Source organism: Eupeodes corollae, chromosome 3 (assembly GCF_945859685.1).
Source record: "Eupeodes corollae chromosome 3, idEupCoro1.1, whole genome shotgun sequence".
Lineage (NCBI taxonomy): Eukaryota > Metazoa > Arthropoda > Insecta > Diptera > Syrphidae > Eupeodes > Eupeodes corollae.
This window is the reverse complement of record NC_079149.1, coordinates 132,143,073-132,170,445: the sequence shown is the minus strand read 5'-3', so window position 1 is coordinate 132,170,445 and position 27,373 is coordinate 132,143,073. Positions and strand designations below refer to the sequence as shown.

Genomic DNA, 27,373 nt, shown 5'->3' with positions numbered 1-27,373 from the left:
AATTTAAAGTTAGAAAGAACTCATTGCAACTTCTGTGAAAACTTTAAAATTTGAGTGTCAACTCGTTAAAAAATAAAATCATTTGAATTTGCTAATTTATTTAATGTATGTGTATTCTTAAATTTTGAAGCACATTTTCAGTTTTGTCAAAATTTCTTTAAGAAGATTGAAAATTAAATTTCAAAGTCTGGCTGTTATATAATTTTTGTACGTCATAACAAAAATATATTTAAAACTCAATCAAATATTCAATAACTATTTTTTTTTCTTTTTTAAACTAATTTAAATTGTTTTGTTTTAAAAATAAAACTCAACGGCAACGCTGTTCCTTAAAATAATAATTTATTTTTATTCGATGCCACCCAAACTCTGCGCTGTAGTTTTTGTTGTTTTGTTTTCGTTAATTTATTTTTCTGTAACATCTCGTATTGACTACAAACTTCTCCAGACTCGAATAAAATGTGGTATGGTAAACTTATGATAGGGATTTTGGGAAATTGGAATTTTCTAAAGAAATAAAAAATAGAATACAAATATTTGTTAGGGAATAAAAATATCAAAGACGCATTTAATATTGTAGAATATTGGAATTTGTGATGTGGTAGATGAAGACATATGCAAACAACTGTATACAAGTCTGTATATCTTGTATAATATTGAATCTCATATCACAAACAATTAATGTTTATGTTTAAGAGACACTTAATGTTTTGGAATACGAGTGACCTTTTGAATTTATGATTGGTTGTAAATGCTTATGACATGTGACAGTGATAAAAAGGAGCATTAAACTTTTCGGCAAACTGCTGTTTAAGTAATTTAATTAAGAACTTGTGGTATCATTTTTATCCATTTAAGATTTAGATTTTTTTTAGTGTTTAAACTTTAAAAATCGTATTGGAAATCTTTTTCTCCATGAAAGATTTTGTTTTTAAATCATGAGTGACACTTAATCGATAGTACCATTTTCTCAATGACTTCTTCTATTAAGATCTCACCTTAAATTTAAAAGAAGTTAAAAGAAAAAACACTTAAGAAGTACTTTGAGGGCAAACAACATATTTGTAACTTATTGACAAGGTTATAAAAAGTTGCGCGCACATTTTTCGAGACAGCTACTTCTCGAAATAATGTTTTTTCAATTAAGAACTGAAAAATTAATACATAAAATACACCCCGCCTTTTGACATTTGACATTAATTCAATGAGAAGCTATCTGGGATAAGAAAAAAAGCCAATAAGTTATAAATTTCTTATTAAGGCTTCTTGGCACAAAGATGTGCACGATTTAATTAAATCCTCTAGTAATGTGAGTAAATTACTAAGTTAAAGCAATTCATTTTAAAATTTTTAACGATTTTAGATTCTTACTATTTTTAAACATTTTGTAAAAGCCAATAACGAAATGTCTTAATTAACTATTAAATATAAGTGTATGACTTCTGTCATTATTGAGCCGTTTTCAGATGCTTTCGTTTTTAAAAACAGGATATTAATTTCTTTCTTTTTAGCTGAGGATTGAAATGATGGAATATCTACCAAATTGTTCAGTATTTAGAAAATTGCTTACTTATAAAATGCTTAGACCTGGTTTAAAATTTTCGTGAATAAAAAACAACACTAAGAAAGTATAAATAAATATTCATAAAAACTAACTAAGCTAATTTCTTTTAAAATTGATTCTTATTCTTTTCGAAGCTCATATAATTCTTGTATAACATTTATTTTATAAAGTTTTATTGTTTTTACGTAAATTAAACTTGAATAAATATTCATTCTCAGTATAAATAGGCATCGTTTTTTTTACTGATCACCACTGATCAATAAGTATTATGTTCCATTCAAAGTCTTATTCAAGAATTATTGATATTTGATTCCTCATGAAATAATCATCAGCAATTAAAATTAACTACATTAGAGACCTAAACGATATCACTTAGATACATAACATTGTATGTCGTTGTTCCGTGAGTCTGTCTTCGCTTCGGTCTTATAAATTTAAATAACATAAATGACTTTCTGTATACATATTTATTGACCTCTTCTTCACACTTCTCTTTTACAATACTATACTCCTATCTGTCGGTCTACGTCAACATCACTGACTTAATGAAGGTATATCCTATGAACGCGTCTGACAATGTTTTCACTTTCATTTGGCACAATTTCGCATTAGTATTTAAATGTCAAACAACAAATTTCGCTTTCATTAATATGTTATGACTTTATATGTTTTTTTTTACAGGGCCGGCTTGAGGGGATACACTGCGCCAGAGATAAAGTTGGATTAAGAAGCTTTTAAATCAATGACATTTTTCTACTTTCGTGATTATGATGGAGTTTCTGAGAGCTTTAAACTATTACAGACCTTTTTTATAGTCAAACTAAAAAGATGGAGGAGGGCTTTACTTTTAACAGACAGTAACCACATTGTTTTAAAAATAAGAAAATTCTGTTAATACTACAGTAAACATAAATGTGATCAAATATCAATCGGTTTTAGTCTTTTTTAAGCATTTTTGAAAAGAAAGCATGTAATCTTTTTCAATATGAAAGGAGAACCATTTTGAGTAAATATATTAAAAACAATAAAACAAATATCCTTGACACGAATTTTGGAAATATGTTAAGCCTTAAAAAGTGTTTGGTTTTTTACAATGATTCTTTGGTAAATTGGATTTCGTCCTTAAGATTTTGTTCTTTTAGAAGAGAAAGCAGCTTATGTGTACATAATTCCAAAATTATTCAAAATCTAAAAGAAAAACGTTTTAAATTCAAAAGAAAACTTACTTCGCTGAAAATTTTATTTCTAAAAAGTAGCCTCAGTACACTTAAACACCAAAAATCAGAATTTAAACTGAAGGTAGGTTTAGTAATCAAAAAATTACAGTTTTTTTAATATGCTTGAAATAAGCCATTAAGAAAATCTTTTCTCTTCTTCAAGAATGAGAAAAAGAATAGGAACGATTTTATTTTAAAGTAAATTTGAAGCCCTAGACCGCCATAGAGGCTGAAAAAAATAGGCTTTTAAGGATACAAAATACTTACAGAAGCGCGATTTTCGAAGTTATTTAATTTGAAATATCGGCTGTTCAGCGTTTTTACGATTATGTCTACTGTTGTATCATGTTAACTGCTCATCTAGTTTTCAATCGTCTTGAGCCAACGAGTTTTTTTAAATAAAATATAAAGAAATTTTTAACGTAGAATTTTTGAGATGTTTTGATTTTTGGACAAATAGCGTATGTTTAGAGCTGAAAGTGGAAAATGTTCGTAAACAGTTTTAAAAGAAAATTTACTATGCTATAAAATAAACTCAAATATTTGCAAAGAAAATCTATTTTCCATAACTTGAAAACTGTCTCAATTCTGAGTCCAATGAACTCGTAAGAAACTCAGTATTGAAATAGAAGCGTTTGAAGTTTTGAGTAGAAGCAATTCAAGAATAATTTTCCATCTTTTTTAATACTTCAACTGAAAAACGGAGTATTTGATGTTTTTTCTCTTATATTATTTCAGAACATTATTTTTGTGGTCCTATATGGCCATTCAACGTTTTCAAAACATCTATTTTTATAAAATTCTAGGATAGTGACTTGAAGCCTTAAGTCGTTTTATCTTTTACAAAGCTTTTAAGGTTTGTATTTCAGCCATTGATCAAATCAAGAAACATATTATATTGGGAAACGACCACTAACAAATAATTGTACAAGAAAAGGAGAGGGAGGGGGGGTTCAAATTTTTAAGTATAAAAAGTTTCATTTAAAATTGGAAGAAATAATTTTTGGTTTTTATAAAGAGTTCATTACTACCCTGAAAATATTAATATCAAAATGGGTGGGAAAAACAGAGTTGATTTAAGCATTCTACATTCTTGATGTGCGGCAAAAAAAATATATCTATACTTGACAGTATGACCGGTATTGAGTTCAAGGGTAAACTGATATTTTAGAAGTTCGAGTATTACCCTGATTTTTTTTAGAAAGAGAGGGGTGTGAAAAATATAGGTAAGATAAGAAAAAACAAAAGGCATTGGATTCTGTCCAAAAGAATTTTTGAATAAGTCAGTTGTACTAAACTTTTGAACGAATAAAAGCTTTGTAGTAAAAAAAGAGTAGTACCCATAGCGTGATGGTTAGTGCGTTGGACTGTCCTGCAAGGGGTCTTGGGTTCAATCCCTATCTGTACCACCTAACTTTTTCCAAGGTACTGCCTCTAGCGAGAAATTGAAAAATCCTTCAAGAGTTATTCTTGTCATGAAAAGTGCTTCTTCAAATTAGCCGTTCGGATTCGGCATATAAACTGTAGGGCCCTTCCATCTCTGGCAACATAACTCGCACACAGGAATGGTTGAGAGTTGTAAGTCACTAGGCCCTGATTCTTCATGGGCTGTTTCGCCACCTTATTTATTTATTTAGTAAAAAAAAGTAGTGTACTGAACAGGACCGCTCACAGAAATGTTTGTTTTATTTTTGGCACGAAGGGTCATATTTTTTCACGGGACTAAACTCTTCACACCACATCACAACATTCACAAGTATAAGATCCTTAAAAATAACACTTGGTTTTATTCACTTTCATCATTCATCCGTCTGGAAGGATTATCGTGAAAGCCCGACATAAATAGCGCCTTGATGGTGGTTATTGCTTTTTCCAATTAGCAACCCTGTTTTGTGATGAGTCCCATGTTACATCTTCATCTTTTTATTTTAAGTAGCTTGTTAGGTATATGAATGTTGAAACGTATGCTGTAGGTAGTGAATTAATAAAGTGATATCATATTCACAAGAACCATATACACTTACCTAATTGAACCACCAACCGAACGACCGACAACGACGCTAATAACTACGTCGCCAACGGAGACACACCGCACCGCCACCGTACCATTTCACCGTCATCATGTCAACTTGAGTTTAAGTAACGAAAACAAGTAACGACGGACGACAGCGGCAGCGGTGGCGGTGGATGGCGTACGATGACATTAATTTAGAATAAATATGACAGTGTCATCAGTCCAACTAAACAAAGTCCCAAAAATATAAAAACAAAAATTAAACAACAATTTATTAACTTTTTTAAGCTGATGTTATATATTTTTGTGCAAGTTTTTTGTTTATTATTTTTTTACTGATCGGTGAACCAAGAACTAAACTCTCGTAAGCTCAGGGATTTGAATTCGCAGTTTTAATACCTGACGCTGCTGACGGAAGCTTGCAATATCCAGAAATCACGCTTCTCACGCTCTCATAGTTTTTTGTTTCTAATATACAAGTTGTTTCGACAATAAAACGTAAAAACCTGCTACTGTCGTCATACATTTATTATTATTTTTTTTTTTGTTTAATGTTGTTTAAATGCGAAAAATACAACTGATATTTATCTGCACAAAAAGAAACAAAACTAAAACTCACGTTGTTGCTATGTTTGCCATTGTGAATATTAACCAAGGAAACCATCATGAAGTTAAGTAAAGTATCTTTCCAACTTTATGAGGTACCTTCTTAGATACATAGATACATTTATAAAACTTGAGGATTGCGTTTGCGAACTATTTTTTGTACTATTTCTTCTAATATCTTATAATTATTGTTGCATAAAGTTTGTGTTATTTATTATTCTGTCGATTTTTCATAAACGTATCTACATTTTTGTAGTTTCGCTTGAAATGCCATTTAATGTGAGTTTTTTTGTTTTGTTTTCGTCCCGGCTCAAACTTCATTTGAACGAGCTCTAAAAGTACTCTTGATGATAATAATAATTTATAATTTATCAACCTTAATGACTTTAATTCAGAGGAGAGGGCATTTATACTACTCTACTCGTACATCTAATGCCTTGTAGACATATCGACTTGTATACATAGTGATTGTCCATTGAGCAATGGGAAATAAGCAAATAAACAAACACGCGAAAGGCTACGCTTATGGAGTCGATTGGTGCTTGAAAACAACACTCTTAGGTCAGAAAGTCAATAGAATTTACATTGAGATACATTTTTATACAATGTGAGGCTTTGGCAATTTATAGTTTAGGTGGAGTCTTTGACTTGTACTGTGCGTGGACTTTGAACGCATATAGAGGCAATGAATTTTATAGGCTTTTGCCATTTTACTATAGTTTAAAGCTGCCGACAATGCTGCCTTTGTCAATGTACTGATTCATAAAGCGATTGTGTGCAAAAACAAAAAAGCAAAAAAAAAGTTTTTTGGTGGAGGAGTTATGAAAGATGATACTCTTTTGACTTTTAAAGACGATGTCACGATCTTATAGATGGTGCCAAAAAGGTCTTAGAGGAAGCAGATATTTTTGTATCGAGTCATATTACAATGTATATCTATGAAGGAATGTGTATTGTACATTTATAACAGGTTAAAATCTACTTTAGTAAAATACTGTGCATAAGATCGTTGAGATTTCTTTTCATATATTTTTACTCTTCAAGTTTGAAAAGGGTATGAAAAGTAACGTGTATTATTAGTGATGCACTCTTTGTGGACCTGATCCTTATTCGATCTTTTATGGTCTATTTAAAAACAAATAAGTTTCATTCAAAGAAAAAAGTAGAGAATAGTTATTAAATATTAACTAAACACAAAAAGTACGTATACGCCCAGTGTTTCATTTTTACTATAAGCCTTTCTAAAGTGAATTAAAGATGATGATAGAGTTCAAAATGTAATTTTTTTGAAAGTTCAAATTCTGTAAATATTTTTCAGACAAATTTTTCAATATTTTTATAGTTTTTTCTTTTCTATTTGACAAACACAGAACAACAAAAAATTGATTATGATTCGGTTTGTTACCTGTGAAAACTTTATACTGATATTTTTTGGTTATAATTTGAATTGTCATTTACAAAATTTCAAAACTTGCGAACTCAAGAAATTAAAGTTGAACCGGGTCTTTTTTGTAGGAGTATTCGAGTCATAAAACCAATTAAGTGTGATTTTTACTTTTTTGAGAAAAATCAGTCCAATCAGTACTTTTACCAGATTTTAATTACATCATTGTTAATAAGATAAGCTTATACGGCTCTTTATTTTTCAAGATATTAAAGTTGAAAAACTGGTCTTATGAATTTTAGTACAATGTATTTCTTTATTTGAGGAAAAAACTCCGAATTTTGGTTTAGTTTTTGTCAATTTTTTAAAACTGAAAAGTCTCCAAATTGGTAAAGTTGCTTTTTAAAATATCGGACAAAAACTGTTTTAAAAATTTTTAGCAGTATGTATTTAAAAATACAAAAGGAACGGAAACATTTTATAACAATTGAACAACAATTCTTTCCATAAAATGAAGGAATTTTTAGGACAATACCATTTTTCGTAATAAAGAAAGTCGAGTCAAGAACTATCATAAAAAATGAACTTGTGATTTTTGTATTTCTTTAAATAATTGTAAGACAAATTGTCCCGCCAGTATTTCTAAAATTCGGCTAGTTGACGTATTTAATTTAATTCATTTATTTATTTATTTCATTAATTAGAAGGTTAGTATACAATAGGTAGGATATTAAATTTAAGTGCAAAAGCAAGTGCTTATTCAGCTTCAATATTAATTAAATAGGTTTACAAAAGGGTATATTTTATAACATGTGTATTTGGGAAAGCTTAAGTTTATGTGAAAACCCATTAACAATTTTTTTTTTTTTTTTTTTTTTTTTTTTTTTTTTTAATTGCATACAATTTTTCTTGAAATTATTCCAGCTAAAAAATATTCTTTTATAATTTCTATTCATTATAAAATGTGACTTAAATTTAATTCGATTTAAAAGCATTATTTGGTCTTAGAAGCGAAACAAAATTATTAAGTTAAGTAAAAAAAACGTCGGTTTTAGATTTTCAGAATCTTTAAGCGTCGACAAATTAAAAAGAAAAAAAGAAAATTGAATAATCACTTCACTTAAATGGTGATGCTATTTAAAAAATTATTAAAGGTTGGAAGAAAATTCATTAAATATCAGTTAGATATTAAAAGTGCGCATACGCCCAGTTAGCTATTATAATAATTGATATAAGTCTGTTTGAAATCATGAACCTCACTTATTTGAAAATATATTCCCTACAAAGTACCCGTGGCATGATGTTTAGTGCGTTGGACTGTCATGCGAGAGGTCTTGGGTTCGATCCCTGCCTGTGCCACCTAAAGTTTTTTTTACGGGTACTGCCTCTTGCGAGGAATTGACAAATTCTCCAAGAGTAATTATTGTCATGAAAAGTGCTTTCTCAAATTTGCCGTTTAGATTCGGCTTAAAACAGTACGTCTCTTCCATCACTGACAAGTGACAACAGTTCTCGCACACAGAAATGATTGAGAGTTGTAGTCACTAGGCCCTAGTTATCAAACGGACTGTAGCGCCACCCAAGTTAAGTTAGTTATTCCCTACAAATTTTAAGAATTTCTTATTTGCTTTTCGGAGAAAAGCTTAACAAATAATAGATCATAAAAATCGGTTTGAAAATAAACTCCTCAAACTTTCAACTAAAACTTTTTTATAAATCTATCAAACCCAAAGAGAACTCATGGTTTGATTCGAGCTGTTAAGAGATTATAAGTTCAGTGATGTAAGATCCAACCCGACTGAGAAAAACCGGAATAAGATCAAACAAGCTAGAAAGACCTGATTTTGAAATTAGTGCAAAAAATACTACAATGTCCCAAATGTAGTAAAAATGTCTGGTCATTTGTAAAAAACGTACGAAACAATACGTCATCCCTATGTAAGCTCGACTGATAAAGCCAATTTGCCTGCAGCACAGTTTGTTTCGACCTGTCCTTCTGTTCTTGAGAACTTAAACTATTCTATGGGACGAATCCTCTTTGGCACTCGTGAAATTGCAAAAGTACTGAAAGACCTTGACATACACAAATCTGCTGGCCGGATAGTATTCCCCCTATTGTTCTGAAGAGGTGTTTTTCAATGCTGGCAAAACCACTGCGTAAGCTTTTCCATCTTTTCTACTCTACAGGTCTTTTTCCAAGTAAATGGAAGAAAGCATTTGTCCAGTCCTTTCTTTCCAAGTTCATGGAAACTCTGGTTAATTATTAACTCAAGAAGAGCGGAAGCTTCTTAATAACCGACACAATGGCTTTCGTATCAATAGGTCCACTGGTGATCTCATGGTTTATCTCACCAAATAGTGAAACAAATCTTTACATCGTTTTGACGAAAGTACACTTGATATTTCAAAAGCATTTGATAGAGTTTGGCACCAAGCTCTCTTATCGAAAATTAGTGTTTTTGGTATTGATGAATCTCTTCTTCGTCGGATTAGAAATCACCTTTCTAACCGCTCAATACAAGTTCTATTGGATGGTTTCAAGTCTGAAATTCATAAAATGCTGGTGTCCCACAGGGCTCTCTTTTGTATCTGACTCTCTTCCTTTTATTATATTTATAAATGATCTTTTGTCTGCCACTTCTAATCCATTAAACTTTTTTACCGACGACAGTACCCTCAGCTTTTCATATTCGTTTCTAGATTCACACTCTTGTCCGGATGTGGAACTTCAACGGCAGCGTATGATAAGCTCATAAAATATTGATCTAGACAGCATTGTCCAATGGGGAATCAAGAACCGTGTAGAATTTATTGCTACGAAAACTCAATGCTGTCTCCTGTAGTTTAAGCATAACATACCCCCGATGCCGCTATCTATATGAGTGGCTTTTGCTTTCAGGAAACTAATCAACTGTCAGCACTCGGCATTTTTATCACAGATCACCTTTTATGGAATGATCACATCTTTGATATTAACAAAAATGCTGCCAGGTGCTTAGAATTTCTCCGACGATGCAAGAAATTTTTCACCCCTTCTGATCCGGCTGTAATTTACAAAGCCTTTATCAGTCCAAAACTTGAATATAATTCGCATATCTGGGCAGGTGCCCCTAAAACAAGTTTGAGCCTTTTAGATAAGATAAAAAAGAGCTTTCCCCTCTCATTTCAATATTAAAAAATTTAAGACCAATGTGCTCCGGTATCTCCTTTAAAATCCTTCCTCTATTTCCCTAATACTCGTACTGTGCTTAACCGTAAATAACGTGTTAAGGGTATTAATATTCCCTTGAGTGCTTATACTTTATAAAAATGTTAATAATAAAACAGCGTTTTTAGTTAATATAATCTTTTATGAATACAATCTTAAAAAATCATTCAGTAAATTCAACCTAACATTATATTGAAGTATATGTATCTTTTTTAGTTTTCTTAATTGCCAAATGAATGCAAACTCTTTAAAAGAATTCAAACAAGTGCATCGAGAATGCAGTAGAATGATTGCAATCTTTCTAAATTCAAATGAATTCAATCTTAAGATTGAAGATTTTTGAGAATTTGATTAAAAATTTTCAGAAATTATTTTTAAATTTAATTAGTTAAGCTTTTCGATCGGAAGATTAAATGAGCATACGAAGACATTTCAAACTAATTTCTATTTCCATAGATAAATCAATACGTACTTTCTTTTTCGGTTTCTCACATATTTCTGTATAGCTAATTACTCTAAAGCTTTTCTTCTGGGCTGAAATTTACTACTTTATGTTTATCCATAAAAATATCTATTCGTCTTGCAGTATCTAGAGTAAACGTACAAAGATACATTTTTACTTACAAACTTGACCTTATACAAAAGTATTGTATAGGAAATTCATCATCATTCCATCAGTATGAATTTTATTTTGTGTAAATTGAGCTTGTTACATACAATATTTTATACATACTCGTATGTCTTGAAACATTGTACTATGAAATATTTACGAGTTCCATAAAACAAGAAGAAAAATGTTTTATGTTTTTTTATTTCTTTGCTGTTATTTTTTTCGATATAGCGCATAAACTTTTACATCAACATCGACATCGACACCGACAGCCAGCTTTGAAAATTCTCAGCTTGTTACCCGTTTCCGTGATATTGTAATATATGTATAGTTCACATATAGTGGTGCTATAAATTACGCAAAGGATTTATGTCTGAAAAAGAAAATTTATTTGCGTGTAGGTGTTAAGATATGTTCTTTTCATATACATATACAGCCATGGCCATAGTAATAAGGACATTTCTTACTTTTGAGATAACCTTTTCTTCTTTTAAGTAAAGCTAATATATTACGGTAAAGCTACAAATCTTAATTATAATAATAAGTTATATGTTGTCAAACTTTATCAAATTAATATTTGTATTAATTTATATAACTTTACAATTAAATTGCTCAAAATAATAGGAACTCTTCCATACAAATGACATGAGGTACAGAGATTCGTTCTTTAGCCGTACTATGTGAATGTGGAATGTTTAACCACACTCTGTATTTCCCTGAAAATGAAGAATTCCAAACCAATGTACCCCGATTCTTCATTTCAAAACCCCTTTTTTCACAATGCCCACACTATGTTTTAGGCTTATTAAAGCTACAAAAAATGCAACAGTTTTGTTTGGTTTTAAAAAAGAAGAAAAGGTGGAGCGAAAAACTGCTCTTAAATCTATTAAATTAAATCTCTTGTTAAATCTTTTAAGAAGTGCATTATAGAGACATATCCATAATTGAGATCACTACAGTATTCCTCCAACAATTTTAAAGGAGAGGATATTTGTGAATCAACAAAATATTTAGCATACAAATTAAATGGTTTGATTTGAACACATTTGTGTTCCATTTATTTTGACCACAGCTGTAGTTACATATATGGAACTAAAACACTTTAGTACTGTATAATGATTTTGTGTTTATCTACAAAGTAATAAACACTTAGTATATACGTTAGTATATGGATACCTTAAAGCTGTGCACAAAATGTCCATCAATTGTTATATGACAAGGATTTTTGTATCTTTCTTTGGCGAGAGGTGATTTAATACCTTTGGGATAGTACCTATGTGCAATTTCGTTAAGAACATAATAAAGACATCGTTATCTTGTATATTGTCCTGAGAAAAGAAATTCCCATGACGAATGTGAATTTTTATTGTTTCTGAATCATTCGATGATGAAAATAAGAATTTAATAAGTTATTTTTAGAAGTTTTCTTAGTTCTTATAAATTATAAGGTGAGAAATTATTGGGTTCATAAGTGAATAATCTTTGATGTCCTTAAGGACAAAGATGCAGAAAATAGTCAAATAAATTCAACCTTACATTTTCCAAATAAAAAACATCAGATTTCTAAGCAAGGAAAGAAATAAGATTGCGATCCTCATTCATAACTTCCAATTAGTGTTCTTTAACAATTTGTTATCTTTCAAGAATCCGAATTATCATTTAAGGTACTTTGAAAAACTATTTTATTTTATTTTTTAGTAAAAAATAATCAACTGAACAACAATCAATTATATTATTAAGTTATTAAGCCAACCTTTTCCGGCTCTCACACTGAACTGATTTTAACAACTAAGGTGTCAAATGAAAGAAAATGTTTAAAAGACTTAACGCTTATTTTCAAAATGTATAATTTGTTGAGAAACTCAACCTTTTTTTACTATAGAAATATGAAATACTAGGAAAATAATATATGTTTATCAAAAGATATGGTTTTTATATTTGAATGAATTAATCGAATGCACAAACCATTTCTTCCGATAAATTATTCTCCCGATGTATTATAATTTTTGAGATGAGTTATTTTTTACATTTAGCGTGGAAAAATTGATTTGCTTTTTGAATTGATTGAAAAAAATAAAAATAAATATTTGAACAACATTTTAAGACAGTTTTGCTAAACGTATAAAAGGCATAAACCAAAACTAACTCAATTTAAACTTTGAAACAAAATTTAGTTGCAGGAGTTACCGAAAAATACTCCAGTATTTTCACATAGTAAGTTTTTGGAATTAGTCAGATTTGTCGAATTGAAAATGTTTGACATTTTTCGACGTTTCAAGGTCCCTAGAATGATTTTTAGACTGATTTCTTCGCGACGTTTTTTTCAGTGCCCATCGAACAAAAAATTATTTTATCGCCAAAACAATTCTGTGCAACAAAATTTAACGTTTTCAACATCTAGTAAACTTTTGAGGAAAATAGAATTAACAGGTTTTAGGTTTTAGACAACCCAATGCATTGTCATGCGACTTCTTCGATATCGTTCTGGAAAGAATTGTGCAAAACTCAACCGTCAACACTAGAGGCACAATCTTTCAAAAGTCCATCCAATTACTCGGATACGCAGATGATATTGACATAATTGGAAGATCAAAGCGTGATGTCAGTGGAGCGTTTCTGAGCATTGCGACGGAAGTGAAGAAGATGGGTTTAGTGGTCAATGAGGGCAAGACCAAGTATATGCTGTCATCAAAAAAGGACACTAAACAACGACGTCTTGTACAAAACGTCACCATGGACAACTATAACTTCGAGGTAGTTAAGGACTTTGTCTACCTAGGCACCGCTATAAACACAGACTGAATCAAACGAAAAATAACTTTTGCAAATCGCTGCTTCTTTGGACTTAGAAGGCAATTGAGAAGTAAAGTCCTCTCTCGAGCATCTAAAATCACCAGAAAATACTCATCATCCCGGTTCTAATTTATGGCGCTGAGGCCTGGCCCCTGCCGAAGAAAGATGGGGACGTCTTAGGATGCTTCGAGAGAAAATTTCTTCGGGTGATTTTTGGTCCCGTACGCATAGATGCAGAATGAAGGTGAAGATATAACGACTAATTGTACGGGCTGTACAAAAACACTGACCTAGTTAGCAGAATAATAGTCCAATGGCTAAGATGGCTGAGTCATGTAGAGCGAAGGAACATCAACGCTCCGGAAGGACTTCGAATCCAGTCCTAAGGGACGGCGCAGTAGAGGAGGATCGTGACTCAGGTGGCGCACTTAGGTGGGTGAATCCTCAACCAACTTAGCGTGTGAAACTGGAGACAGCTAGGTAGGGACCGAGCTGGCTGAAGACGCATGTTGGTTGAGGCCCAGGGTCCGCTCCGTAAGTAAGTAAGTTTTTTTTACAAAAAATTAAAAACCTTAAAAAATAACAAAAATTGGTAAAAATTGATTTTCGACTTAAATATCTTTTCAAAACTTGAGATAATGGCTAATTTATCTTTTAAAAAATTTTGTTGTCAACATTCAGTAAAATTTTGAGAAAAATCGAATTGATATTTTTTTACTAAAAATTAAGAACCTAAGATAAAATTAATAAAAGTTGTAAAAATTGATTTTTGACTCAAATATTTTTTCAAAAATTAAAAATATTGACTTTAAACTTATCTCAAAGCAAAAATTTAGTTTTCGACACATAATAATTTTTTATAGGAATCAAACAGTCATTTTTTACTCAAATAGCACTCAAATTTGGTAAAAATTGATGTTCGGTTCTTGATATCGCTCAAATTAATTTCATTTATCCAATTTGTATTTGTTTATAAAAGAAATAATAACTTTTAAGAAATGCTACTAAAATTGGTTTTTGACTTAAAATCTTGTTAGCAAAAATAGATTTTGAAATATAACTATTTTACCATTTGCAAAATATTGTTGGTAGTTTTTTTTTTTAAATTAAACTGACAACTTTTTTAACAAAACACGAAATTCTACAAACTTTTAAGAAAAACAAATCGACAGACGGGATAGAAAGTTGGTGTGGGTCGCATCAAAGCCTATTTTTTAATTGTTGTTGTTAAGTTGGCACATTAAACTCAAAGGGACAAAATTTTAAACAAATTATTTCTAATGGCTTTAATTTTAACATTTAAAACTAAAAGACTTAATCGATTTTATGTAAAACTCAATCTGAACACGTCTTTTAAAGTGAGAGCTCATGAAAAAAAATCAAACAAACCTTAAACTGGACCTATTAATCTAAAATATCAAATTTTTAGTACCCCAATGATTTCGAATGTAACCAAAATAAAATGTTGAGAATCTTAACCTTTTTTTTAACTTCATAATTTTTTTTCGTTTAAAATTTTTGGCCAATTTCCCTGACAATAATTTTACCACTTAAACTTTTCTCAATAATACCTCATACTTTTCGAAACCCACATTTATGAAAACATTTACGAACTTTAGTTGTGTTGCAAATGATGTTGATAAAGTTAGTAATTAGCCAAATTTGATTATTTTTCCGGATATTCTAAGTTTAAGATTTTTTTTATTAAATCCCAAAATTTGTCTACTTTTTTGACTTTTTGAATACAGGAAATGCAACTTTAAAAAACACAATAAGAAATGAAGGCTACAATTGAAAAATATTGAACCAATACCCCTTATAATAGAATAACTGAAAAACCGCACTAAATTTGTTTTAATATTTAAAATTTTTGAAATTTAATTTCGTTTTCCACATAAAATCGAAAAAAAGTCAAACACAAACATGAAAAACCAGAAACCATCAAAACCTCCCCCAATGGTATTTCAAAAAACTTTTATAAAAATAAAAACCACATCGAGAAACCGGAAACTAACAACAAACATACAAAAACACAATAGAATCCCTTTAGTACCCACGTGAACGAGTATCCATATTCATTTAATGAATTTCTAAAAAAAAAAAACAAAAACAATTTAAATCCTCCCTCAAACATAGTCAAGCCATCCTATAGTTTTCAAAAATTTGATTCTCTCAGAAAGAAACAACAAAAAAGCAACATAATAATTTCATAGCATTATAACGGAAGAACTTATACAATATTCTATTCATTTCTCTATAGTAAGGTATAGTTTTTCCAATCTTCATCGTATCCTACCTACCTACAAGCTCGTCCTATGTATAGCAAAAGGATATTTCCTGATGTTGAAAAGGATTATTTGTTATTTTCATTCACCCTACTTCCACATCATCACCATCACCTTCACCACCATCATCATCGTAGCGCCCCACTTTTCTTGTTCTATTGTTCCTAAGAGACCAAACTAAATCCCCAGCCATCAACATCTCGAAGGCTGCCGCAGGATCCAATGCGCATTCTAAACCTCTTTATTGTAGGTAACTATGTATAGATAGGTTTAATGGTAGACTCGTATAGTCAAGGATAAACTCTAAACTCACTCTTTAGAAAATTCACTTGCACCTTCTTTCGTCTATGTAAACCTACAGAAAGCCGCCAGATGGAGTGTGTCTTTGGTCGTCTCTTTAGTCGTCTCTTTGGCCCGGATCTCGATGAAGCACATCAGCTTAGGAAAAAGAGGATTTAAAGGTTCATTATACGAAAACCAAACTGAAATTAATTGAAAGTTTCTTCTCAACAACGACAACGACGAAGACGACGACGACTTGAGGTTAAAACAACAAAGTGCAATATTTTCGCCTCATTTCATCGTCAGAATGACAATGCAAACAGAACCAACACTGGAAACCAAACATGTTCCATTGGTTGAGGTTGGTTGAACCACAGTTAAACGTTCCCAAGCGGGATTCGAAGAAATGAGTTTTCCTCTGCTGGTATCATCAGCATCAGAAGAGACGTTATGCAACGCAAACAAAGCTTCCTCCTCAAATAAGTTTAAAAACAAAAACAAAATGGTGGTGAATGGTGGATTGGGATTCCCTTCATTTCCACTTAATTGTACACGTATAAGTCTGAATTTTAATTTAATATTCGCAATTACGTTCTTAATTAATTTTAAACCATTAATTACCCCCAATGGTTTATCGTGTGCTAATGATGTAACTCCTGGGTTTCAAAAAATACAACAACTCACTTTATATCAAGTTCTTTTTTCACCTCCTACGTCTCTGTGTTCGTAACCGTGGAGCTGAAATTTAAACTGGACTGGAAATTGTTGGTCAACCGGATGGATTGAAAGGACGGACTGACGGAAGGAAGGATGAACATGAACACGGTTTGTATATTTTACACACACCGGAAGTTCGGCCTTGTAATTTTATGTCAGAAAAACTCGAGGTCAGGAGAAAACAACAACAAAACAAAAATCACTGAGGAAAGAAATTGACAGTGACAGTAACAGTGGCATTGCCATCGTAAGTCAGTCGTCGTAAGTGGGTACAAATATTTGATTAAATTGGCTTCAGTCTTGAATTTTTGTTTTACCGACGACGTAAACGCTTTAAAAACAGAAGAAAAAATGTTCCAATTCCATTTGACCTTTGGCAAAGCAGAGTCTGTGTTTACTATCTTATTTTTTTTGGGCTCTGATTTTGACTGAAATTAATGCTTGAAGCTATGTGTTGTATCCAATCCGAATCCCAATCACATGGAAGAAAAAGGAAGCCTTTATTTGGCTCTGTAACAATCTTGATGTGGAGACAAGTTAAATAGTTCTTCTTTTGCTTTTAGTTTTTTGTTTTTATTTTGATTTTTGTATCTTGTTGTTCTTTTATTTTTGAGTTCAAAAGTGGTACTTGAATGTTTTTTTTGATGGAGAGGCACCTCTGTCCATATAAGGGATGTTTAATCTTCCGAATGATAAACAAGTATGGATATGGATACATTTATCAAGTTGTTTGCTGTTTTTAAATTGAAAAAGTCGTTTTGGAAATTGAGTGGATGACTTTATGTGAACAAGATGAGGCCATATTGAAAGGGTCAATAGACGCAATGACAGACGGAAAAAGGAATAGACCGTAGGTGTTATGTAGATATTGTGGGGATGAATGGGAATTTGCAAAAGGGTTTGGGTCAAAACGCTGTATTCTAGAATGCAGAATACTGAATGTCAAAAAACATCATAACACTATTTTGTGTGTAGAAATATTGTATGGTCAAAATGAATGAAATGAAATTCTATAAAAAAAAAGGGATGATAATGTGCCCCTTAAATATTTAAAAACGCTTTAACGATTTTCGAAAAATCAAATACTAACTAAGTTTATTTATTTTTGATAAATTAAATGTGACTTAGATTAATACTTTGTATAAGATGAAATCAAATTGACACTTTTCTTACAAGAAAAAAAAACCTGGGTCGAAGATGTTGAGAGGCTTAAAAGAAGGAATGAAGTTCGAAAGTTTTATGAACAGGTCAAACGAAATTCACAAGTTCATAAACCTAGAACCGAAGGCTGCAAAGACGAAAGTAGAAACATCATAGTGGAACCGCAGTCAATGCTGAGGATGTGGAAGGACCACTTCTGCAGACTGTATAACGGCGACGACGAACTGCATTCCGCTGTCAGGCAGAATGATCCATTCAACATAGACGACGAGAGCCAACAATGCCGTCCTCCCGACTTAGACGAAGTAAAAATTGCCATATCTGAGCTGAAGTCTAATAAAGCCGCTGGAACGGATGGTTTGAATGCCGAGCTATTTAAAGCAGCTGGAGATAAGTTAGTTAGGAGCATGCACCGATTTATCTGTAAGATATGGTCGGAAGAAAGCATGCCCGATAAATGGAAACTCAGTATTGTTTGCCCGATCCTGAAAAAAGGAGACTCTCTAAACTGCACCAACTATAGAGGAATAAGTCTACTTAATATAGCCTATAAAATCTTCTCTGCCATAATATGTGAACGTCTAAAGCCTACGTCAACAACCTGATAGGTCTTTATCAGTGTGAATTTAGACCAGGAAAGCCCACAGTTGACCAAATATTCACATAACGGCAGATATAGGAAAAAACCCAAGAAGACCAAATCGACACCCACCATCTTTTCATCGATTTCAAGGCCGCATATGACAGCATCTACAGGATAAAAAAATAAATTGGGTGGCGCAACAGTCCTTTGAGAACCAGGGCCTAGTGACTTACAACTCTCAACCATTCCTGTGTGCGAGTAATGTTGTCAGCAATGGAGGGGACCTACAGTTTACATGCCGAATCCGAACGGCTAATTTGAGAAAGCACTTTTTCATGACAAGAGTTACTCTTGGAGAATTTGTCAATTCCTCGCAAGAGGCAGTACCCGTGAAAAGACTTTAGATGGCATAGGCAGGGATCGAACCCAAGACCTCTGGCATGACAGTCCAACGCACTAACCATCATGCCACGGCATCTACAGGAACCATGTCTAAAATTCGCATCCCTGCCATACTCGTCCGTTTGTGCAGGATGACCATGAAGAATTCTCGCTGGAAACAACTTAACAGAACTTTTCGTTGTCAAAAAAGGTTTTAGACAAGGTGATAAGCCGTCATGCGATTTTTTTAACATCGTGCTTGAAAGAATAGTGCAGAGCTTACACGTCAACACTAGAAGCACTATCTTTCAAAAATCTGTCCAATTACTGGCATATGCTGATGACATTGATATGCGAGTATTGATGTACGAGTAGATGCTGCAAAAAAAGGTTTAACGGTTAATGAGGGCAAAACAAAGTAAATGCTGTCGTCAAGAAAGGACATACAACATCGACGTCTTGGTCAAAACGTCACCATCGACAGACGTAACTTTGAACTTCGTCAACCTAGGTTCCACTGTAAACGCAGAAAACAACACAACACGCTGAGATCAAACGCTAAACGCAGTTTCTTTGGACTAAGAAAGCAATTGAGTCTAAAAGTCCTCTCTCCAAGGACATATATAAGACCCTTATCATCCCCGTCCTGCTATAAGGTGCAGAAGCATGGACAAAAGCGGATGAAAGCACCTTGGGTCGTTTCGAGAGAAAAGTTCTTCCTGTGATCTACGGTCCCGTATGCATCGAAAGGGAGTGGAGGAGAAGATGGAACGACGAGCTGTACGGGCTGTACAGCAACGTAGACTTAGCCAGAAGGGTAAAAGTCTTCAAATCCACACCCACAGGACAGCGCAGTAGAGGAATCTGAATCAAAACAATAACTTTCTAAAGCAGTTAATTAAATAGTTAGAAATGGGCTTTTGAAAGATAAGGTATTTGGACTTGGCAACTCATAATTCAACACGCCCTTTCACTAACTTTCACTGTTTATTCAGTAAACTCAACATTTTCACAAAGTACACGAACAAGGAACGTCTGCAAATTATAGAAATTTTCAACCGAAATTAGGACTCGGTGACCGGAACTTTAAGAGCGTTTACTTCAATTTTCGTCCTAGAGGACAAGCAATTATAATTGTAGTGTAAAGTTGTAAGGTTATATATTCGTTAAGTAACTTTACCGTGTCGAAATTTCGAATTAAAGCGTATTTTTCGCAAGGATTTTACGGTTTACACTGATACCAGATCAAACTAACTCAAGGATTCAAACCATTTGAATATTTGAATATTTTTATATGAGACACCGAACTATTAATTACATTTACAATATTTTGATATGCCGAATTTAAGGCAAACAACCTTAGGATTAATGACCAGCATTCTTAACAAATAATTGAAGCAATATTTTTACTTTTTCCAAAGAGCTTCAAGTTTTTAAGTCAATTTATGTAATTTTCACATTCACAATTAAGACACTTTTAAATTATTTTCCATCATTTTCAAAATAAATTTAAATGATGAGATTACTCTTTTTCCAAAACAAAATCCCAAAAGCTTAATTTTATCGACTCTTCGTGTTTAAATTAAAAATAAGCCAAAAACGACGTGATGAGTTTTATAATTGGTAATCAAGAGATTGAAATTATTTCTTAAATAGGAATGTATGAAGACTTTGCTTAATCTTCAGACTCAATGATAAAATTTATCAAAAGTTCCTTTTTTTGAAAAATATACTGTTTCAAAATCAATTAGCACAATAATTGCTTAATATGAAACACGTACTTAGTTGTGAAATAGAAGACTTCTGATATGTTTCCTCCAACAATGTTTAATTGACAAACTTTTCTACACTTCTGATCTGAGGAAAGATGTTTTAAAATGTCTACAATTCATTTGGCCTCTCTATTATCAGGTCATTTTAAATAGGTCTAAACTTAACAATAATTCTAACGAAGCAACCACATTTTGGTGAGTCATTAAACAGAGAAATGGAAAATTTTCCATAATTTCCGAACAAAAGAACACCTGATTGCAATTACGAGTCTTTTAAAGTCCATCTTGTGTCCGAAGAAATTCAATATTTACTTAACAATAGACTAGAAACATATGTTTTTGTGCATTTTAAAGAATAATATTTATTTACTGTCCTTCTAATATACATTTTTTTATTAATTTTACTATAAAAGGAACAACCTGAGAAGTATTAAAATTGAGTTTTCATTAATTAGCTGAAGATACAGCAACCAAGTACCGATACCATCAGTGATAATATAACGAAAATGAAAATTGTGTGGCTACTTTTAGTTATTGCAACATTTGTTGCAACGATCCATGTGAGTCTTAACATTTAACTCAATTTTAGTTTAAGATATTTTTGAGAAATTATAAAACTATATAATTTCTTAGGCCCAAGATTCAACAACAACAACAGCAGCAACAAGTGGAGACACTACGTCAACTTCAAGTTCAACTTCATCAACAACAACTACAACAGCAGCAGGAGGAGCAACAACAACAACTAAAGCCCCTCGAAAGTTTGTAGGTGTTCCATTAAATAAGGCACGATCTTCTTCTTCATCTTCCTCATCAAACCGAAGACCTTTCTTCTGGTTCGGTTAAAAAAGTTTCAAGAAAAAAACTTCAACCTTAAATATTGGAATGGTAATGAATAGTAAAATATATAAATAAATATAAACTAAAAGCTTTAACAAAAAAAATTTATTTTTATTTCGTATTTTTGTTTTGGGTGAAATTTGTATTTTACATAAGTGTCCTTTGTTTGTTGGATTCATTTAAATAAGAAGTGGTTTTGGTCCGTAACCAGGTATTTCGTTTTTGCTACAAGTTTTTAGCAATTTTCTAAATATTTAACAGTTCGGTAAATTTCTGACTTTTTAAAATACTATTTCCCTTTTTTAAAAATCAAGCATCTGAACACGTCTAAAAAGTGACAGTCAAAAAAATAAAAAAGAAATAACAAAACGAACAAACCTTTTACTTTGAAAAGTCACAAAAACGCATAAACTATAGATTTTAGCAAAATACTAAAAGATAAGAAGTAATTTGCTGAAAACCTTTAAAATAAGCAGAATTAACTTTTTAATTAAGTAACTTATTGAAATTGTTTAAGTTTGTAATAAATCGCTTACAAAAAATGTTGAAGAAGTATTAACATAAATAAAACTGACTTAAGGAATTGAAAAAGTATTGCACATAATTCTAAAATAATAAATTATAAAGGAAAATAAGGACAAAGCCCTTTTTCGACGTAAAATTCTTTTCACGTGCAAAATTTTTGATACGTTGACGTGTGTCAGTACTTTTTTCGTCATCCATGTTTCAATAACCGGTAAAGGTAACAACTTTAAAGAAAATTGTGTCTTACAAAGAATAACGACAAAATGTCCTTAAAGGGATTAAAAAATAGTTGTAGTCGCTTTTATTGTCAGTCCTTTTATACATAAACACACAATTGATAAGAAAAACAAAATTGTTAAAAACTGATGTTCTATTCAAATATCTCGAGAATACTGAAGATATTGACATCAAACTTATGACATTTTTAATTAATAATAAAAACTTTTAAAAAATGCTTTTAAAATTAGAAAACATTCGTGATACCAAACAACAGTTTAACGGTTTTTTTTAATATATCAAAAAAACTGAAAAAAAATTGGTCACCTCCAAAATTTTACGAAGACAAAATTATTTTAACTCCTAACTTCATACAACAAAAATAAAGTTTTTAAAACCTGGTCGAATTTTGAGAAAAATTGAATTCACAGTTTTTGTTAATAAAAAAAAACATTACTCAAAGTTGGTAAAAATTGATTTTTGACTCAAATATCTTTTCAAAATGTTGAGATTTTGGCTTCAAACTACTTTTTTCTTTTAAAAGCTATTATTTTCAACATGAAGTGAAAGGTTGAGAAAAATCAAATTGACATTTTTTTACAAAAAATAAAAAAACATCAAGTACCTTAAAATTAAGCTCTGATATAAATGTAAAAGAAAATTTAACAAAAGTTGATAAAAATTGATTTTCGACTCAAATATCTTTTTAAATCTTTGAGATATTGGCTTTAAACTATTTTTAACTAACAAGAAATATTGTTTTCAACATTTGGAAACATTTTGAAAAAAAATCGAGTTGACAGTTTTTTTTACAAAAAATAAAAACTTAAAAGAAAATTTTGCAAAAGTTGGAAGAAACTTAATTTCGACTCAAATTTCTTTTCAAAACTTTGAGATATTGGCTTTAAACTACTTTTTTATTTTAAAAACCATTATTTTCAACATTTAGTGAAAGTTTAAGAAAAATAAAATTGACAGTTTTTTTTACAAAAAATAAAAACTTAAAAGAAAATTTAACAAAAGTTGGTAAAAATTGATTTTCGACTCAAATATCTTTTCAAATCTTTGAGATATTGGCTTTAAACTATTTTTAACTAACAAGAAATATCGTTTGCAACATTTGGAAACATTTTGAAAAAAATCAAGTTGACAGTTTTTTTTACAAAAAATAAAAACTTAAAAGAAAATTTTACAAAAGTTGGTAAAAATTGATTTTCGACTCAAATATCTTTTCAAAACTTTGAGATATTGGCTTTAAACTACTTTTTTCTTTTAAAAACCATTATTTTCAACATTTAGTGAAAGTTTAAGAAAAATTGACAGTTTTTTTACAAAAAATAAAAACTTAAAAGAAAATTTAACAAAAGTTGGTAAAAATTGATTTTCGACTCAAATATCTTTTTAAATCTTTGAGATATTGGCTTTAAACTATTTTTAACTAACAAGAAATATCGTTTTCAACATTTGGAAACATTTTGAAAAAAATCGAGTTGACAGTTTTTTTTACAAAAAATAAAAACTTAAAAGAAAATTTTACAAAAGTTGGTAAAAATTGAATTTCGACTCAAATATCTTTTCAAAACTTTGAGATATTGGCTTTAAACTATTTTTAACTAACAAGTAATATCGTTTTCAACATTTGGAAACATTTTGAAAAAATCGAGTTGACAGTTTTTTTACAAAAAATAAAAATTACTCAAAGTTGGTAAAAATTGATTTTCGACTCAAATATCTTTTAAAAGTTTGAGATTGGCTTTAAACTAACTTTTTCTTTTGAAAACTATTATTTTCAACACTAAGTGAAAGTTTGACAAAAATAATATTGACAGTTTTTTTTACACAAAATAAAAACTTAAAAGAAATTTTAACAAAAGTTGATAAAAATTGATTTTCGACTCAAATATCTTTTTAAATCTTTGAGATATTGGCTTTAAACTATTTTTTACTAACAAGGAATATTGTTTTCAACATTTGGAAACATTTTGAAAAAAATCGAGTTGACAGTTTTTTTTACAAAAAATAAAAACCTAAACAAAAAAATTATTCAAAGTTGGTAAAAATTGATTTTCGACTCAAATATCTTTTCAAAACTTTGAGATATTGGCTTTAAACTACTTTTTTCTTTTGAAAACTATTATTTTCATTAAGTGAAAGTTTGAGAAAAGTTTTTACTAATTTTAAATTACAAGAAATATTTTTTTTCAACATTCGGAAAAAAATCAGTGTAGGTCGTATTCTAGTCAGAAGAATTCAAATCCGAAAGACCTTATTTTCAACCATTTTTTTGCAGCAATTGGGACCGAATAATCTCTTGCAAGGCGTCAATCATCTCGAGCTTATTTGCGTAGACAAGCAACTTTATATAATTCTTAACAAAAAATATTCCAGCGGTGTTCAATCACTCCAATATTTTGGTATTAAAGTAGCAAAATTTTAATTAAATACGTTTATCAGGAGTAAGTCTTCTTCATTAAAAAATGGCAAATTAAAGTGAGCCTAAATCGAGTGACAGCTGTCAAAAGACAACTCATCATACAACCCCCGTTATTGACTATTTATTACAAAGAAAAATAACATCTTTTTCTAAATTCAAATTCGAACTGAACATTTCTTTATCACGTCAAGTTTTTAGAATACAACTTTTTGAAATTCGAAAAAAATACATGTATATATAAGATTATACATTTTACAGTACTTATCAAGCCTATTTATCATGAGCTGAAGACCTTCTGGGGAGTATGCAAACAAAACGACATCATTAGCATATAGGAGGCATTTTTTTAACAAGTCCTTTAAATACCGTTTGGCAAAGCGTCAACTATGTCGTTGATAAAAAAAGCAAACAACAGGGGGGATAAAAGACAACCTTGACGTACTCCACTTTTGGTTTCAAACCATTCCGATATTTGTTCACCGTCCCTATAGCTGATGTTGTGTTCTCGCAGCTTTGAAATCAATAAATATTGAATACAGCTTTTTCCCATTTTCTGCGTAATAATCAACGATATTTTGGATGGAGAATAACCTGCTCTGAAACCTGCTTGAAATTCATTCAACAATTTTGTTTCATTAACCCAAAACTCAAGTCTTTTCAGTTTAATTGCTGTAAATATCTTCGAAATCACATTTAAGAAAGAATGCCCCACATTATTTATGTCGCCTTTTTTGTGTATTGGAAATACAATTGACTTTCTAAAAGTTTCAGGTACTTCAGCCGTGTGCAATATATTTTAAATGATCCTTGCCCAATTTTCCAAACGATTATGAAATGTTAAGCGAATTGTATTGGTTCTTCAATGTCTAATGGATTAAGTAGATTTTTAATATGATTTGCCAAAATATGAGTTCCTTCACTACTTTCCAAAATTCAGAAGAATCCTTGGCATTATTTAAATTATTCCTAAATAGTATTCATTTCCCTTTATTTGGCAGAGTTTTGTATATTCTTTATTTGCCTGAACATAAGCCTCACGGAAAAAACTTCCGTTTCTCATTCTTGCTAGTTTTAAGAGTTTGAAGGATTTAGCTCTGGCTCTTTCTCAGATTTTGTCAAACCACTTTTGTTTGCCTTTAGCTACGTCTCTCCTTTCTGCAAAGGAGTGAGAATTTTGTAAAGCTTGGATAAAAGAATCAATCTGGTGGCTCGTGCTTGCTTGACTTAAATCAGTTTGTACAGTAAACTGACTAGGTTTGGCTTCATACCATTCTTTTTCCCTATCGTTCCAAAATAGTCTTGGCAGAAGAGCAATGCTTTTTGGGGCAGAGGTTTTTTTATGTCCGAGAAAGTCAAAGCACCAACATTAAAACTATCTTTTTTCTCAAACCATTTACCACTGATGCCACAATAATCAGCAACTGATACACCTGGACCTCCGACAAAAGTCATTTCTCCGGACAAATCCCCGCTAGTTGACCCATTAAGTAAAAAGATATCAACATTTTGAAGAAGTTCTAATAGTATTTTACCGTTTCCGTTCAACACTTTATCTTTTGAAAATCTAACCGATTTGAATTGCTCGCCAAAAGGTATTGTATCACTTTCTATCTGATGTCTCTCCACTCGAGCATTGAAATCTCCAATAACCATTATATTGATAATATTTGAAAAATTAAGAAAACTTTCTAAGCTACAAAAATCCTGCTCTTAATTATTACAATTTAAATAAATAGGGAGAATATTCATTCTCAGAGTTTACTTTAAGAACCGTAAAGTTTTCAATATTAACAAAACTACAAGAAATTGAAAAAATAGATTTGAATACAAAATACTTAATATTTGTTAAATAATATTTGTTAAATAAATTAATATTTCATTTAACATATGTTCAGAAAACTATCTCCGTAACCCTTAAAATAAAGGGAAATTTTTAATTACGCAAGTTACATTACTTTATTTTGTTTTCTATATAAACTGTATCAGAGAAGAATCATCACTTGAATCATTTTATAAAAATATTGCAATCTTTTTTTTTTAAATTAAGTGTATTCACTTAATTACAAAACTTTTTGACCAGTAAATACTATACGCGTAGAAGTTATCTTATTGAGGAATTTTAGTCTTGATGTTTGTCTCATTAACGAGAATGTTTAAACTGAAAAAATTAAGTCCTATAAATACTCGAACACTTTCTCTAAGTAATTCAGTTTTATTAAGTTTTTGAAAAGTTAAGTAAAGATTAATTGAGAGTTTTTAAAAACAAAAAATGAGAGTTCTTCAGTTTTGTATGCTGATACTTATTTTCTTTGTATTTGTTCAAGGAAAGGTATTGATAGTGATAAATTAATTAATTAATAAAAATTCCTAAAATTTCTTATATTTAAAATTTAATTTAGGAAGTAAATGATGATTGTAATTGCTCCTGTCCAACGACAGCTAAAAATTCAACATCAACATCACAACAAACTTCATCATCGGGTACAAAAACCGAAGACACAAAATCAAAGGACAAATCATCGGAAAAAGGAACTGAGAAAGGAAGCGCATCCAAAGAGAATAGGAATACGACTGCGACTACTAAAGCTCCAAGAAAATTTACTGGGATTCCATTGCGTTTAGTTCGTAGACGGTTTTGGTTTGGATAAAATCTCAACATTTACATAAAATCAAAATAGTGATGAATTGTATTTGAAATTATAACTTTTAACAAACATCCTTCCAAGTTTATAAAAAAATTATTTTTTAACTTAATTTTTAATGATCAAAATAGGCACACTC

The 27,373-nt window shown here is 30.8% G+C and overlaps 2 protein-coding genes across 5 annotated transcripts in view; one reads left to right on the top strand and one right to left on the bottom strand.

Moving 5' to 3' along the window:
• LOC129949753 (mucin-2) overlaps window positions 1-27,373 on the bottom strand; it is a 354,544-nt gene that overhangs the window by 232,581 nt on the left and 94,590 nt on the right. The gene's annotated exons all lie outside the window — the stretch shown is intronic.
• On the top strand, window positions 26,783-27,342 carry LOC129949755 (uncharacterized). The gene is made up of 2 exons (XM_056061393.1): window positions 26,783-26,921; window positions 26,992-27,342. The coding sequence occupies exons 1-2, from the start codon at window positions 26,862-26,864 to the stop codon at window positions 27,238-27,240; spliced, it is 309 nt and encodes a 102-aa protein (XP_055917368.1). The 5' UTR covers window positions 26,783-26,861; the 3' UTR covers window positions 27,241-27,342.

Bases quoted from the DNA above. Each gene is read 5' to 3' on its own strand.
- LOC129949755 (XM_056061393.1), top strand. From the start codon at position 26,862: ATGAGAGTTCTTCAGTTTTGTATGCTGATACTTATTTTCTTTGTATTT. The intron at 26,922-26,991 runs GTATTGATAGTG...AATTTAATTTAG, and splicing joins TTGTATTTGTTCAAGGAAAG to GAAGTAAATGATGATTGTAA.